General features: G+C 42.5%; 1 protein-coding gene across 8 annotated transcripts in view; it reads left to right on the top strand.

Moving 5' to 3' along the window:
• LOC122708283 overlaps positions 1-15554 on the top strand; it is a 69633-nt gene that overhangs the window by 32847 nt on the left and 21232 nt on the right. For all 8 annotated transcript variants that reach the window (XM_043924554.1, XM_043924562.1, XM_043924560.1 and 5 more), the window contains exon 2: positions 14616-14741. In XM_043924554.1, the coding sequence (XP_043780489.1) occupies positions 14616-14741 (126 nt within the window). The remainder of the gene's footprint in view (positions 1-14615; positions 14742-15554) is intronic.

The following is a 15554-nucleotide window of genomic DNA, read 5'->3' as shown; positions in this document are numbered from 1 at the left end:
GACTCTCAAGAGTCTTCTCCAACACCACAGTTCAAAAGCATCAATTCTTCAGTGCTCACCTTTCTTTTCATTCCAACGCTCACATCCATTCATGACTACTGGAAAAACCACAGCCTTGAAGAGACAGAATCTTATTGGCAAAGTAATGTCTCTGCTTTTTAATATGCTATCTAGGTTGGTCATCACTTTCCTTCCAAGGAATAAATGTCTTTTAATTTCATGGCTGCAGTCACCATCTGCAGTGATTTTGGAGCCCAAAAAAATAATGTCTGACACTGTTTACACTGTTTCCCCTTCTATTTGCCATGAAGTGATGAGACCAGATGCCATGGTCTTAGTTTTCTGAATGTTAAGTTTTAAATCAACTTTTTTACTCTCCTCTTTCACTTTTCATCAAGAGGCTCTTTACTACTTCTTCACTTTCTGCCATAAGGGCGGTATCATCTGCATATCTGACGTTATTGATATTTCTCCCAGCAATCTTGATTCCAGCTTGTGCTTCCTCCAGCCCAGCGTTTCTCATGAGGTACTCTGCATATAAGTTAAATAAGCAGGGTGACAATATACAGCCTTGACGTACTTCTTTTCCTATTTGGAACCAGTCTGTTGTTCCATGTCCAGTTCTAACTGTTGCTTCCTGACCTGCATATGAGTTTCACAAGAAGCAGGTCAGGTGGTCTGGTTTTCCCATCTCTTTCAGAATTTACCAAAGTTTATTGTTTGGCATAGTCAATAAAGCAGAAAGAGGTGTTTTTCTGGAACTCTCTTGCTTTTTGGTGGATCCAGCGGATGTTGGCAATTTGATCTCTGGTTCCTCTGCCTTTTCTAAAACCAGGTTGAACATCTAGAAGTTCACGGTTCACGTATTGCTGAAACCTGGCTTGGAAATATTTGGGCATTACTTTGCCAGCATGTGAGATGAATGCAGTTGTGCAGTAGTTTGAGCATTTTTTTGGCATTGCTTTTCTTTGGGATTGGAATGAAAACTGACCTTTGCCAGCTCTGTGGCCACTGCTGAGTTTTCCAAATTTGCTGACATATTGCGTGCAGCATGTTCACAGTATTGCCTTTTAATATTTGAAATAACTCAACTGGAATTCTATCACCTCCTCTAGCTTTGTTCGTCGTGATACTTCCTAAGGCCCACTTGACTTCACATTCCAGGATGTCTGGCTCTAGGTGAGTGTGAGTGATCACACCATCGTGATTATCTGGGTCGTGAAGATCTTTTTTGTGCATTTCTTCTGTGCACTGTTGCCACCTCTTCTTAATATCTTCTGCTTCTGTTAGGCCCATACTCTTTCTGTCCTTTATTGATCCCATCTTTGCATGAAATATTCCCTTGGTTTCTCTGATTTTCTTGAAGAGATCTCTAGTCTTTCCCATTCTGTTGTTTCCCTCTATTTCTTTGCACTGAAGCCTGAGGAAGGCTTCCATATCTCTCCTTGCTATTCTTTGGAACTCTATATTCAAATGGGTATATCTTCCCTTTTCTCCCTTGCTTTTGGCTTGTCTTCATTCCACAGCTATTTGTAAGGCCTCCTCAGACAGCCATTATGTTTCTTTGCGTTTCTTTTCTTGGGGATGATCTTGATCCCTGTCTACTGTAGAATGTCACAAACCTCCTTCCATAGTTCATCAGGCACTCTATCAGATCTAGTCCCTTAAATCTATTTCTCACTTCCATTGTATAATTGTAAGGGATTGATTCAGGTCATACCTTAATTGTCTAGTGGATATCCCTTCTTTCTTCAGTTTAAGTCTGAATTTGGCAATAAGTTCATGATCTGAGCTACAGTCAGCTCCCGGTCTTGCTTTTGCTGAGTGTATAGAGCTTCTCCATCTTTGGCTCCAAAGAATATAATCAATCTGATTTTGGTGTTGGCCATCTGGTGATGTCATGTCTAGAGTCTTCTCTTGTGTTGTTGGAAGATCACGTTTGTTATGACCAGTGCTTTCCCTTGGCAGAACTCTATTATCCTTTGCCCTGCTTCATTCTGTACTCCATGGTCACATTTGCCTATTCCTCTGCTGCTTCTTGCCTTGGACGTGGGGTGTCTCCTCACGGCTGCCGCTCCTGACCTTGGAATCGGGGTGTATCCTCACGGCCGCCGCTGTTGTCCTTGGACACTGAGTATCTCCTCACGGCCGCCACTGCTGACGTTGGACGTGGGGTGTCTCCTCACCGCCGCCGCTGCTGATCTTGGACGTGGGGTGTCTCCTCACAGCCGCTGCCGCTAACCTTGGACGTGGGGTGTCTCCTTCAGCTGCTCCCCACTCCAGTGCCCTGCAGCAGCTGCTCGCCCTGAGAAAGGCGCAGCCTCCACAGATCGATGGAGGAAGTTCAGGCCAGACTTGCTTCTTAAGCTTTAAAGTGCCCAGTCCTCTCTACTGCATACAGTGATGTTCAGTGCGTCACTAGAACTTTTCCATCTTCCAACTAAGATTTTATGACCATCGAACAGACCCTCCCTGCTCTCTTTCCAGCTCTTGGAACCACCTTCTACTACCTGCTTCTCTGAGTTTTCCTTTAGATACCTCAGGTAAATGGAATCGTGCAGGATTTGTCTTCCTGTAACTGACTTATTTCACTCTTATAATATCGTCCCACTTCATTCATATTGCTGAAAATGACAGGGTTTCCTTCGCTTTTAAAGGTTGAATCACATTGCAGTGTAAGTAAATACCACATTTTCTTTATTGATTTATCTCCCTGTGGACACGGGGCAATTTTTCTATCTTGGTTTTTTTGTACATATTGCAATGGATATGAGATTGTAGATATCTCCTGGACATTCTAGTTTTATTCCCTTTGGACATAAACTCAGATGAGTGATTGCTGGATCTTAGGAAAATTCTCTTAATAGTTTTTTGAGGGATTTCTAAACTGTCCCATAATGGCTATGCCATTTTCCATTCCTATCAACAGGGTACAAATGTTCCACTTCTCCACCTTCTTGCCAACGTATGTTATTTTATTTTTATAAAAATCATCCTGAAAGGCAGCATCTCCTTTTGACCTGGTTTCTTTATCACTGATGCTTAGTGATGTTGAGCACTTTTCTTATGTGTATACTGATCACTTCTATGTCTTCTCTGAAGAAATGTCTATTGAAATTTTTCACACATTAAAAAAAATTTTTTTCCATTTATTTTTATTAGTTGGAGGCTAATTACTTTACAATATTGTAGTGGTTTTTGCCATACATTGACATGAATCAGTCATGGATTTACACGTATTCCACATCCCGATCTCCCCTCCCACCTCCCTCTCCACCCGATCCCTCTGGTTCTTCCCAGTGCACCAGGCCCGAGCACTTGTCTCATGCATCCAACCTGGGCTGGTGATCTGTTTTACCCTTTATAATATACATGTATTAATGCTGTTCTCTCACAACATCCCACCCTCGCCTTCTCCCACAAAGTCCAAAAGTCTGTTCTGTACATCTGTGTCTCTTTTTCTGTTTTGCATATAGGGTTATCATTACCATCTTTCTAAATTCCATATATATGCATTAGTATGCTGTAATGTTCTTTATCTTTCTGGCTTACTTCACTCTGTATAATGGGCTCCAGTTTCATCCATCTCATTAGAACTGATTCAAATGAATTCTTTTAAATGGCTGAGTAATATCCCATGGTGTATATGTACCACAGCTTCCTTATCCATTCGTCTGCTGATGGGCATCTAGGTTGCTTCTATGTCCTGGCTATTATAAACAGTGGTGCGATGAACATTGGGGTGCATGTCTCTTTCAGATCTGGTTTCCTCAGTGTGTATGCCCAGAAGTGGATTGCTGGGTCATATGGCAGTTCTATTTCCAGATTTTTGAGAAATCTCCACACTGTTCTCCATAGTGGTTGTACTAGTTTGCATTCCCACCAACAGTGTAAGAGGGTTCCCTTTTCTTCACACCCTCTCCAGCATTTATTGCTTGCAGAGTTCTGGATAGCAGCCATCCTGACTGGCGTGTAATGGTACCTCATTGTGGTTTTGATTTGCATTTCTCTGATAATGAGTGATGTTGAGCATCTTTTCATGTGTTTGTTAGCCATCTGTATGTCTTCTTTGGAGAAATGTCTGTTTAGTTCTTTGGCCCATTTTTTGATTGGATCATTTATTTTTCTGGAATTGAGCTTCAGGAGTTGCTTGTATATTTTTGAGATTAATCCTTTGTCTGTTGCTTCGTTTGCTATTATTTTCTCCCCATCAGAGGGCTGTCTTTTCACCTTGCTTACAGTTTCCTTTGTTGTGCAAAAGCTTTTAAGTTTCATTAGGTCCCATTTGTTTATTTTTGCTTTTATTTCCAATATTCTGGGAGGTGGGTCATAGAGGATCCTGCTGTGTTTATGTCTTTCCACACATTTTTAAAACTCAATTATTTGCCTATTATGGTTTTGAAGTTGTAGTAGTCTCTCATATATTGCAGATATTGGCCCCTTATTCAGATATAAAGTTGCCATTTACTTCCTCTCATTCTGAATGTTGCCTTTCTGTTGATTGTTGAAGAGACTGCTCTTTCTTCATTTGGTAATTTTAGAACCTTGGCGAAGATCATTTTGTCACACATGTGTCATTTATTTATGTCACACATGTGTCAATTTATTAATGTGTCAGGGATGGGAAACCTGGGCTCATAAAACAGTAAATGTTTCCCTCCCCGCTCTGTACCTACTCTCTACTTAGTTGTACTACTTGAGCTCTGGGCCATGCCCTTCACCTCTGCCTACAAGTGAGCCCCCTACAGGGAATTTTCTTTGAATCTGAGTGTTCATCTTACTATTGGAATGTCCACAAGCACTCTCCAAATGCCTGACCTGTGTAAAAGAGCCCCAGGTATTCCTCCATATGAATGACATATCAGGACAACAAATCTTCTGCAATAAAGAACAAGGAGAACAGGCAGTGTGTTGCCTTTTCTTTTATCTTTGGAGCTCTGAGAGGTGAACTTTCCAGTGTAGTAGCCGCTAGTCAGATCTGCTTATTTATAATTAACATATTTCAAGGAATACTTAACTTGCTATGTTAAAAAAAACACATAAATAGCAAGCAATTGCTTGGTCAACCTAACCATATTTCAAGTGTGTCCATCCATAAGTGGTGGAATTTCAGATTCATAAGCTTGAATGTCAGAGTAAAGCACGGGAGAGGTCTGGGAACCAGGAGGGACGACAAGGAAGATGCTGTGTCAGTCAAGGGAAGGAGGAGAAATGGGTGGGTCAACTTGTATAATAGCTATGTTATTGCTCATGGTTGTCTTTCTACAGACTTTTTCCTGGAAAGTATTAGCAGCAGTGATGCAGAGGAGACCGCAGGGTCGGGAACAGCTTTCAGGTGGGATTTAGAGGCAGAGGCTTCCTGGACCACTTGCGTTACACTTGCTTCTTTAGAGATGAAGGAGGGCGAATATAAAGTCAGGAATTAGAAGGAACCATGTGTAGAACTGTGACTTGTTCCCCGCACATTTTAATGATATAATAGAGCTATGTGTCCATGTGCTTTATTGTGCTGTGCTTACTGTCATCGCCTCTTGCTTTCCGGTTTAGAAACGTCCTTCCTGACAAGACTACTCTTTCCTGTCCTTTCACTGCCAAATATGAAAGCTTGGCTCTGGTTAGTGCCTGCAGGGTATTATGTATCAGGGACTTTGGCTTCATGTTTAAATTCTCCTATGATGCACATATCCTAGTGAACACAAAAGTCTCATAGTCAGTTGTCACTGGAAACCAAGTTCTTGCAGTGAGTGTCAGGTGGTGGGTGAGACATGAACTGTCGCCCTCTGCACTTTCAGGACTTGTGGTTTCCCCTCATGATTGTCCTCACTGTTTCTTTCTCATGTAAAGGGTGCTCTCAGGGCTGAATAAGTCAAAGCACACGTGCTCTGGCGTCCCTGCCTGGGCTGAGTCTGCTGGAGCTCATCTCAGCACCACACCTCCCCAAGGGTGCTGTGCTGAAGGTGCTTCCCCGTGAGAGCAGTCCATGTCCAGCTGCCCCTAGAGACCAGCATGGCCACGGATTCTAGAGACTGTGAAGGGGCCGCTGGCTTTCTTTACACATTTGCTCATGAAGCCCTACTGACCTGGTCTCCTGGGACTGACCAGACCTAGGTCAGAGACTCAGAGCTGCAGGACCGAGGATCACTGCTCCTCTTAGAACCCGATGCTCCATGCAGACAGCCCTGCCCCTGCTCCCCACACCCCAGTCCTTCCCACCTTGTGACCCTTCCTCAAACATTCCCAGGTCTCATTCCTCCCAGTCCTTCCAAGGTTGGGGTAAACCCTGGCTGGTGCTGTGTGTATATGAGGCTTCACTATCTGTAGAACCTTTGTGGCACCACTTCAGATTAAGACAGTTTGGACATGGTACTTTAATTGTAATATTCCTTTCATCCTCTCTAAGGCGCTAAGAGTCTTCGGCAGTTATTTTGAGAATTAAATATCTCCCACTTATCTAAGGTTACCTCAGGCATAGCACACTTATTTGTCACCGGAAGTTGATTGTGTATCAAGGCTGTTACGAAAAATGTTGCAGTGAATTTAGGACTGTATATATCTCTCTGTGATACTGATTTAATTTCCTTTGTATATATATCAAGAACTGCATTTGTTGAATCATATGATATTCTGTTTGTACTTTTATAAGGAACCATTTTACTATTCTCCACAAAAGAGCTGTACAATTTACACTCCCACCAGCAGTGTGCATAGGTTCCAGCTCCCCATATCATGGCCTTAACCTGTTAACTTTTTGCCTTTATAGTACAAAACCTAACATGTGTGAGGTTTTGATTTGCATTCACCTGATGACTAGTGAGGTTGACAAACTTATCCTATATATGTTACTATTTGTATGTCTTTTTCCAGAAATGTCTATTTAAGTTTTTGCACAGTACTCAACTGGTTTATTTACCATTTTAATTTTATATTTGTTTTGCATTTGAGTCATGGTGTTTTCTTATATGTTTTGAGTATGAGCTCTTTATCTGGTATTTGGTTTGTAATTGTTCTGTAGGTTATCTTTTTGTCACACTGATTATCAAAGAGGCTACCCTTTGTCTATCTTGTTGTCTTAGAACCTTGGTGAATTTCATCTGACCATGTGTCCATGAGTTTACTTGGGGCTCTTTATTCTGGTCTTTAAGGCTATTATCTGTTTCTATGTCACTATCATGGAGTTTTGATTCCAATATTTTTGTAATGTGTTTTGGAATGAGGAGGTGAGGAACTTTGATCTTTGTTCTCATTTTGTCTATTTGGAGTCCTTAGTGGTTCCATATATATTTTGGGACTTGCTTTTTCCATTTGTATGAAAATGACATTAATATTTTGATTGGTGTTGCAGTGAATCTTTACTTAGCTTTCGGTAGTGTAGAAATGTCAACAGTAGTGACTCTAAAGTCTATGAGCGAGATCTGTCATCTCAGTTCCGCGTGCCTGTTTCATTCTCTCAGTGGGGTGTGTAGTGTCCAGTGCACTGGTCATGTCTCTCTGAAGGCCCTGTGTCCCTCCCTCCCTGATCTCAGAGTCAGTGTTGGAGGGATGGGCTCGTGAGGAGACGCAGTGTCTCTCCCTCCCTCCTCACCTCTTCTCTGACGATGTTCAGCACAGGCGCCCTGGGCCCTGTCCCCCTGTTCCCTCAAGAGGAACACCTGCTGGGATTTCCTCTAAGATCTGGATGTCCCAGATCTTTCAGTGTCCCAAAGGCTCATGAGTACCTGGAATATGTGCATGAGCCCAGGAAATACCTACAGATGAATTATCAAATCAGGTCAGGAAAATACTCTGCAGAGGCAGTTGGACTACACTTCACAGGCCTGCAAGCCCTGTACTTGCCTGGACTTGAGACCCAAGACAGATTCCAGAGTCAATGACAGAGCTACCAAAGGAAAATAGATGGGATGTCTTGCATGTCTGAAGTGAAAGGGTCCTGGAGAGACACCCAGGGATAGCCGGTGACAGGCAGAACACAGCTGCAGTGTTCTTCACTTGGGGGTGGGGGGGCGGGATAAAGATTCTACCAGTAACAGGGGGAATTAATAGCAGAATGTTTCATTGGTTACATTGGTTTCAATGGAAACCAGTAGAGGGCCACATCCCTCTCTTAGCCTCGCATTTTAAATACTTTAATGGGGCAGAGTTCTTTTCTTTGTTAGTATATCAGCAAACAGCCATCTTGAAAAGGCCATGAAATGCAGAGGGAATAACCAGGAGAGGGGTGGTAACATCCTATATATATTCATACATGCTCACTTACACAGTTGTGTCTGACTCTTTGTGACTCCACGGGCTCCTGTGTCTATGGTATCCATCAGGCAAGAATATTGAAGTGGTTGCATTTTCTCCTCTAAAACATCTTCCCAACCCAGGGATCGAACCCATGTTTCCTGCATTGGCAGGCAGATTCTTTACCACTGAGCCACGTGGGAAGCCCTACACCATCCTTTGCAGCAAAGTTCCCTGGTATTCCAAAAACTGTTCTGCCATAATCAAAAGTGGCAGAATAAGTGGTGCTAATCTTAATTTCCATTCAGTATCCTGTGCTGGCTCATATGGTTAAGAATTCAACTGCAATGCAGGAGACCTGTGTTCAAACCCTGAGTCAGGAAGATCCTTCGAATAAGCAAACGACTAGCCACTCCAGTATTCTTGCCTGGAGAATCCCATCACAGAGAGGCCTGGCTGGCTACACTCCACGGGGTCGAAAATTGTTGAACGCAACTGAGTGACTAAGCATGTGCACATATATAAACTTACATAGTGGTTGTTGTGTTTTATAGTGTGGTAGCCACTAACCAGATATGACGCTATAATTCCTTAAAGGCATGTTTTACGTGTGTCAAAAACACTTGGATTTCAGGTTGGTTAGCATGAAGGTGAGAGCTCTAAAGGGCCTGTAGAAGTGAGAGGTTGAAAATTGGTTCTTTCAGCATCTCTGTCTTTAGGTTTGCAACTGAGATCAGTGTCTTACTGAAGGGCTCTGACTGCACAGAGCACAGATGACTGCCATCTGCTGTCCACAGTGGGTGTCTCTTCAGGACCCTGGGGAAAAGGTCAAGGTGATGCTGTGAGAGCCAGTAGAGCCTCAACTGGAGCAGGAGAAGTGGGTGGGTCGCTCATTCTGATCACCTTGTTGCTCATGGTTGTGTTTCTGTGGAACGTGTTGTGGAGAGCATTTGATGCAGTGATGAGGAAGGGGACACAGGCAGGAAACAACATTCAGATGGGACCTGATAGGAGAGGGCTCCTGGAACTCTAAGCCCTCTGCTTGGAGGCTAAGGCAGGTGAACATGAAACTGGGAAGAAGAAAATGTGTGCAGAGTTCTGACTCACTCTTTTCATATTTTAATGGCATGCTAAGAAATTTTGTCCTGGACTTGCCTTGAGCTGTGTTTATAATGACCTTTTCTTGCTTTGCTCTTCAAAGATTATTTTTCCCATAAGAGCTTCCTTTTCCTGCTTTTGTCACTGACTAGTGTGGAAGCCTGGTCTCTGGTCAGCACATCTCGGGTATTGTGCACTGCAGACTCTGCTTTCTATTGCATGCTGAACTATGAACATTTCTCTAGTTTCTTTTATATTTCTCCCACTTAGATGTGGGTCTAGGCCCTTTCCTCTAACTAGAGTTGACACAGGGTGAGGAGAGATTACTTATCAGTGACAGATGTCCTGGAAATAGCACCGGGTAATGTCCACAGTTAAGCCTGAAAAAGCCATGAGCCACTCAGGTCAGTCTCCTGTTGGAGCCCTCCACCACTAAGAATGAGCTCTGCAGTCCTGCCTGCTGGGATGAAGCCCAGGCCTCGTGGGGAGGCTTCCTGAAGCTCCTCCATCAAACCCAGCTTCAGCTGCAGACGTGGCAGTGATGTCATCTCCAGAGGAGTCCAGCTTCTAGTGTTAGTGTCAGCCCCAACTGGTGAGTCTCCTCTCCTGAGACCCCAGCATCCTAGAGCAGAAAGAGCCATCCCCATTGTGCCCTGTCTGAATTCCTCACCTTGGGACCGTGAGCAAAACAAAGAGGGTGCCTCATACAATGTCACTGGGGGGTAGTTTATAAAAAACATTTTATGTTAAAAGCAACGAGAAAAACACACCTGTGGAAAATTCACAGGTTACCAAGGAAGATAAATGAAGATCTGTGTGTCCTTCCTTCCCTCTTCTGTAGCCTTCTAGATTCAGTTTCTGGAAGTAGCAACTGTTAAGTTTTGGTCGTCTTTCCAGATTTATTAATGGAATGATCAGATAGCACTGACACTCTGAGAAGGACTTTTCTAAGAGCTTTACCTACATTCACTCATTACTCTTTGTTCACCATAGATTCTCAGGTGGTAGCCTGAAGGGGAGTCCTCTGAGTCATTCTGATTTCCTTCCCAAACGGGGTGTCTGAACTGCTGTGCTTTACTCCCTTTTGAATGATGTTCCTCCAATATATTTGGAAATATATTCCCTAGGGACTTGCCGGCAGTCTAGTGGTTAGGACTTCGCCTTCCAAATGCCTGGAAGCCAAAAATCTGAAAGCATAAAAAACAACTGAAGCAATATTGTAACATATTGAATACATTAAAAAATCCTATTAAAGAAGAAACACATTCCTTAGTTCTTTTAAAAATTTTATTCCTCATCTTCCTTATTTACACACACACACACACACACACACACACACATTTTCCATCAAGCTGGGAAGCACTACATTTTTTCATTTAGAGTCATGTAATATTCTTTGCTATTTTCCACCCTCAGTCATATCTCTGTTGGGTAATCCTTGGAAAAAAATATGACACCATCTTAATTACTGTCTTACTTCATCAGGGCCCCACTTACTCTGTTAGTTCAGATCCTTGGGGGTGAGGTGGGTCAGCAGTGAAGGGCTTCCCGGCTGGCTCACACAGTAAAGAGCCTGCCTGCAGTGCAGGAGACGCAGGTTCGATCCCTGGGTCGGGAAAATCCCCTGGAGAAGGGAATGGCCACCCGCTCACGTATTCTTGCCCAGAGAATCCCATGGATAGAAGAGACTGGCTGGCTACAGTCATTGAGATGGAAAGATTTGGACATGACTGGGTGGCTAACACTTTCATACTTTCTTGTTTTTTCATCAGTGATAAGGATTTGTACTAAACCTGGGCTTTGCAGATGGCTCAGTGGTAAAGAATCCACCTGCCAATGCAGGAGACAAGTAGACAAGAGTTCCATCCTTGGGTTGGGAATATCCCCTGGAAAGGAAATGGCAACCTACTGCAGTATTCTTGCCTTGAAAATTCCATGGACAGAGGAGCCCGGCGGGCTATAATCCACGGGGTCGCAAAGAGTCAGACGCGACTGAACACACAGGCGCACACACACATTACACCATTCTGTACCTTGTAAGGGCACCTACTTTGTTTTAATAGGGCAGCTTCTCATCTTTCTCCTAGAGTTTTCACTTCTGTGTTTAGGGGGCCGGTCACTTACCATCTGATAACCAGTGCTCATGACCATCACGAACACTGGGTGTGATTAGGTTTTAATTATGACCCAGAACACACATTTAGTCCTGAAGTTTTGTATTGTCTAAAGTTCTTCATTTAGAAAAAGAGTAACTACACTCACCCAACCTACAGGTGAAAACATAGTGATTTGTTTTTTGTTATTTGTTCAGTGAATAGCCAGGGTTAACATACAATAAAGATAAACTGTTAAATGAATTGGCAGAGATTGAGAGGTAAGTAAGTCTGTACATTTAGGTGCATACAGAGGAAAGGAAGTGATATGTGTAGAGAATGAGAAAAGGGTTTAAGGAATTTGATAAGGATATGGTTAGAGAATAGGACATTTTGCAATTGAATTTTGATAATGTTGCTTTTTATATTAGCTGGAACATAGTTTAAATTACTTGGTCTAGAAATTTCTGGTGACATAGAAATACTAGAAATGATTGGAGATGATATATGTATATATGTGTTTATATATATGTGTGTGTTATATATATATATGGATATAATTCATTTTATTCTCAACGTGTTAGCCTTGTCCCTCTTCACCCTGTGATGTTCACAAACATCTATATTTGGGGGACAGGCCATTTTCTCTCATATAACTTATTTTCTGAATCAGGGCAGAATCTTGAAGCCTGGGATTCAGTGTTGACATAAAATGTTCACTCTGAAAAGCTAAATTTGCCCATAGAAGCACACTTTCTATATGGCAGCCTTTGGACTCATCCTGTGCAGAGTCCAGTTCGCTCTGAAAGTTCTGTGAGGAATCGTCTCCATGGAAATGTCATGATACACATTCTGCATTCTGTACCAATTGCCACTTTGAGCTGAGAAGTTCAAGTGAGAAGAGCTGTACTTGAGTGTTTTGGTTTGTTTCATTTTTTTTCTTTTGTGATTTGTTGGAGTGTTTTAAAATGGGCAACTTGAATTGTTGTTTTAGAGGTACGTTCCTACTGATTGAAGGCTGTTTCTTCAAATGGGCTGGTTAACTTTTACTGAAGCTTTCTCCTCATCTTTTTTTTTTTTTAATTTCCATCATTCTAGTTTATCTACAGAGGTATAGATGTATTATATACTTTTACTTTATTCCTTAGTTTATACTTTTTGATTCTTCTGTCACCTGGCAGCCTTAAATATCTTCCCAAATGTAGAAAAATGTACAATTTTCTAGTGACAGTTGTGTACACACTCTACCAGAGAATAGATGGAAAGAACTGAAGCAGGAGAACCATGATGAGTCCCCAGAAATGGATATTACAGGAAAAGGGGATTACGGCTCAACTCTTCTAAATGTAGCTTCCCAAATCTACAAGTGCGTTCAGTGTAAACCCAGAAACTTTAAAAATGAGAAAAGCTGGGATTTGCTGGTGAAATTTCCATGGGTGGATGTGAGCAGGATCACTGTTTGCCTTTGCAGGGAGTTTGGTGAGACGGTACAGTGCTGCTGGGTTAGTAGGATGAACGTGTGGTCACTGAGGGAAGGAGGGTCTGTCTGTCGATCCTCAAGGAGAATCTTGGGGTGAGATCTCTAGTCTATGAGTATGGACATGAATTTCAAAAAGAATATGGGGCTCTGCTGTCTTCCACTACAGGGTCTAGAGCATGATGAGTTGATACAGTCAGAATTTTAGTGAGGGAAGACTCGAGCTCCTGCCTATTCTTAGCTAGCGCTTCATCCAGGCTGCTGAAATCAGTGCTCTGATCAGCTGTGAGACTGAACATCAGAGACATAATTAAGACACCACAGCCCAGCACAGGTGGCCACCTTCCCAGTTAACTCACATTAACTCCTCATCCAGACTTGGTCAGTGGAAGGGAAGCTAATTGGTGGAGCCATCATGTAGCTTTTGGTGTAGAAAATTCTGAGCTCTGAGCCAACTCGGAAGCCAAACAGACCACTCGTCACTCAGCAAAATGACATGGAAAAGGCTGTTGCTTCCTGGTTGTCCATGTGAAGAATCTGTGGGGGATGGACAGGTGAAATCCTATGGTTCTTCTGAGGAGCTTTGCCTCAGAAGAAAGTTGTATTTTCGATCAGAAATGGAAATATAGAGACAAATGGTGGAAGGAGGATTTGAGTTATTTTTTAGGCTGAGTCTTCTTCTCCAGGGCGTCCAGCTCTCATCCGCAGAAAACTAGGGGCAGGAGCATTTGAGAGGGGGGTGGCATTCACCATTGTGTGCTCTTGGAAAGTCACTTGATCTCTCTAAATGTCAATACCCTCCACTGTAATGTATGTTCACAGCCCCCACTCTGTCCCCACATCCTCCCCAACAGGGCTGTGTGTCAGAGGAGGTGATAATAGATACTCTACATAAACTGTAAAGCCTTGTTTCTGTGTAAAAGCTGAGGTAAGCTTCCATCCCCACTTACTTAGAACCATCAAAATGCCCTCTCTGCTTTCAACTGCTACTAAAGGTCCACCTTATTCTTGACATCACTCAAGACTGAACTCTTACAGAGCATTTATGAGGCTTTCTATTTATTTATTTGACTGCTTTGGGTCTTGGCTGTGGCACATGGGATCTCCGTTGCACCATGCGGATCTTTCGCTGCAGGGCACTGGCTCTCTAGTTGTGCTACTTGGGCTCAGTAGTTGCACCATGTGGGCTTAGCTGCTCTGAGGCATGTAGGATCTTACTCCCCTGACCAGAAATCAGACACCTATTCCCTGCATTTCAAGGCAGATACTTAAGCACTTGACTTCCAGGTAAGTCCCTCCTTCATTTATCTACCCTTTTACCTAAATTTAATCATTCTTGGCCTCATAATACTAAAAATAGGCCATATTAACATTTCTCCAACTCAGTACAGGAAACTGAGGCAAAGAGAGATCCAAATGTCTTTCCCATGTACCTGCTTCTCCTGAAGAGGATCTGAATCCAGTCCATCAGGCATGGTCACCATGCTCTGCTGAGCTTCTAGGTCTGTTAAATAGAGATATCTGCACACAGCCAGTCTGTGGGTGTGTTCAGTGCACATAAACCGCAGACCTTCCTAAGTCCACCTTGGATTCAGGAGGCCCTGCTAGGCATCTGGTGAGGAAGGGGATCGAGGATTGAACTGTTGATCAATGATTATTAATTCCCGTGTGGTTCTCTGCCAGCAAGATGTCTACAGCTCTCCCCATTATAATGCATTTCACAGGATGTATTGTCCAGAAGGCGAGGAGAAAGATCCCTCGGAGGTCAAGAAGATCAGTGACCAGCTGGTTAAAGAGGGTTAGTTGTTGGCCACATAATAGGGTGCACGCTCTCACTGACCCAGATGAAGGTACTGTGGAATTTTCCTCATCAAGTTGACTCAAGAATAATTACTGTAGTATGTTCAGTGCCTCATATTTAAGAAAAGCTGAAATAATAAACAGTGTTCTATTTCATGTGTTCACATTGAAACTTACTATATCAGTTGGGACTGTTTTAACTGTGGAAGGACATATGCATTTTAAATTCATCATATGGTTCATGATTAAGAGTGGAGATGGTCTCTAGCTATGGTTTGGACATTAGCTAATTTTTTAACATTAGTAGTGATATGTTCCTCCCTAAAGCCATGTTTCAAAATTTCTTTCAATTATTAGACTTTATTTAGAACAGGATTACATTGACACAAAAGTTGTACAGATAATATAGAAAATTCCTGTACCCCATCACTTCAGTTTCAGCTAGCAAATGTTACTCACAGATAACGTATGTGTGGTACATTTATTACAATTAGTGAGATGATATACTTTTAGTAATTAAAAATCCATAGTTCACCTGAGAGTCACACTTTGTGTTGTTACCTTTAATGACACTTTAACTATGCACAGTATTGTTTATCATCGTCATGGTAACAGACAGAAGCCTGTGCGCTCATGTTCTCAGTACGCTGTAAGCACTCAAATGATGGAACCAATCCGAAGGCCATCATGTGATGAGTGGATAAATACAATGTGATATGTACTCAGAATGGAATACTCCTCAGCCATAAAAATAAATCAAGGGTTGAAATATGCTACAAAATGGATGGCCCAAATAATACAAAAAAATTTTATAGTTAGTGAAATAAGGCAGGCACAAAAAGACAAATATTGTATTATTCTAC

The sequence above is a fragment of the Cervus elaphus genome, chromosome 14 (assembly GCF_910594005.1).
Source record: "Cervus elaphus chromosome 14, mCerEla1.1, whole genome shotgun sequence".
Lineage (NCBI taxonomy): Eukaryota > Metazoa > Chordata > Mammalia > Artiodactyla > Cervidae > Cervus > Cervus elaphus.
The sequence above is the reverse complement of the archived record's forward strand: the minus strand, read 5'-3'. Positions and strand labels throughout refer to the sequence as shown.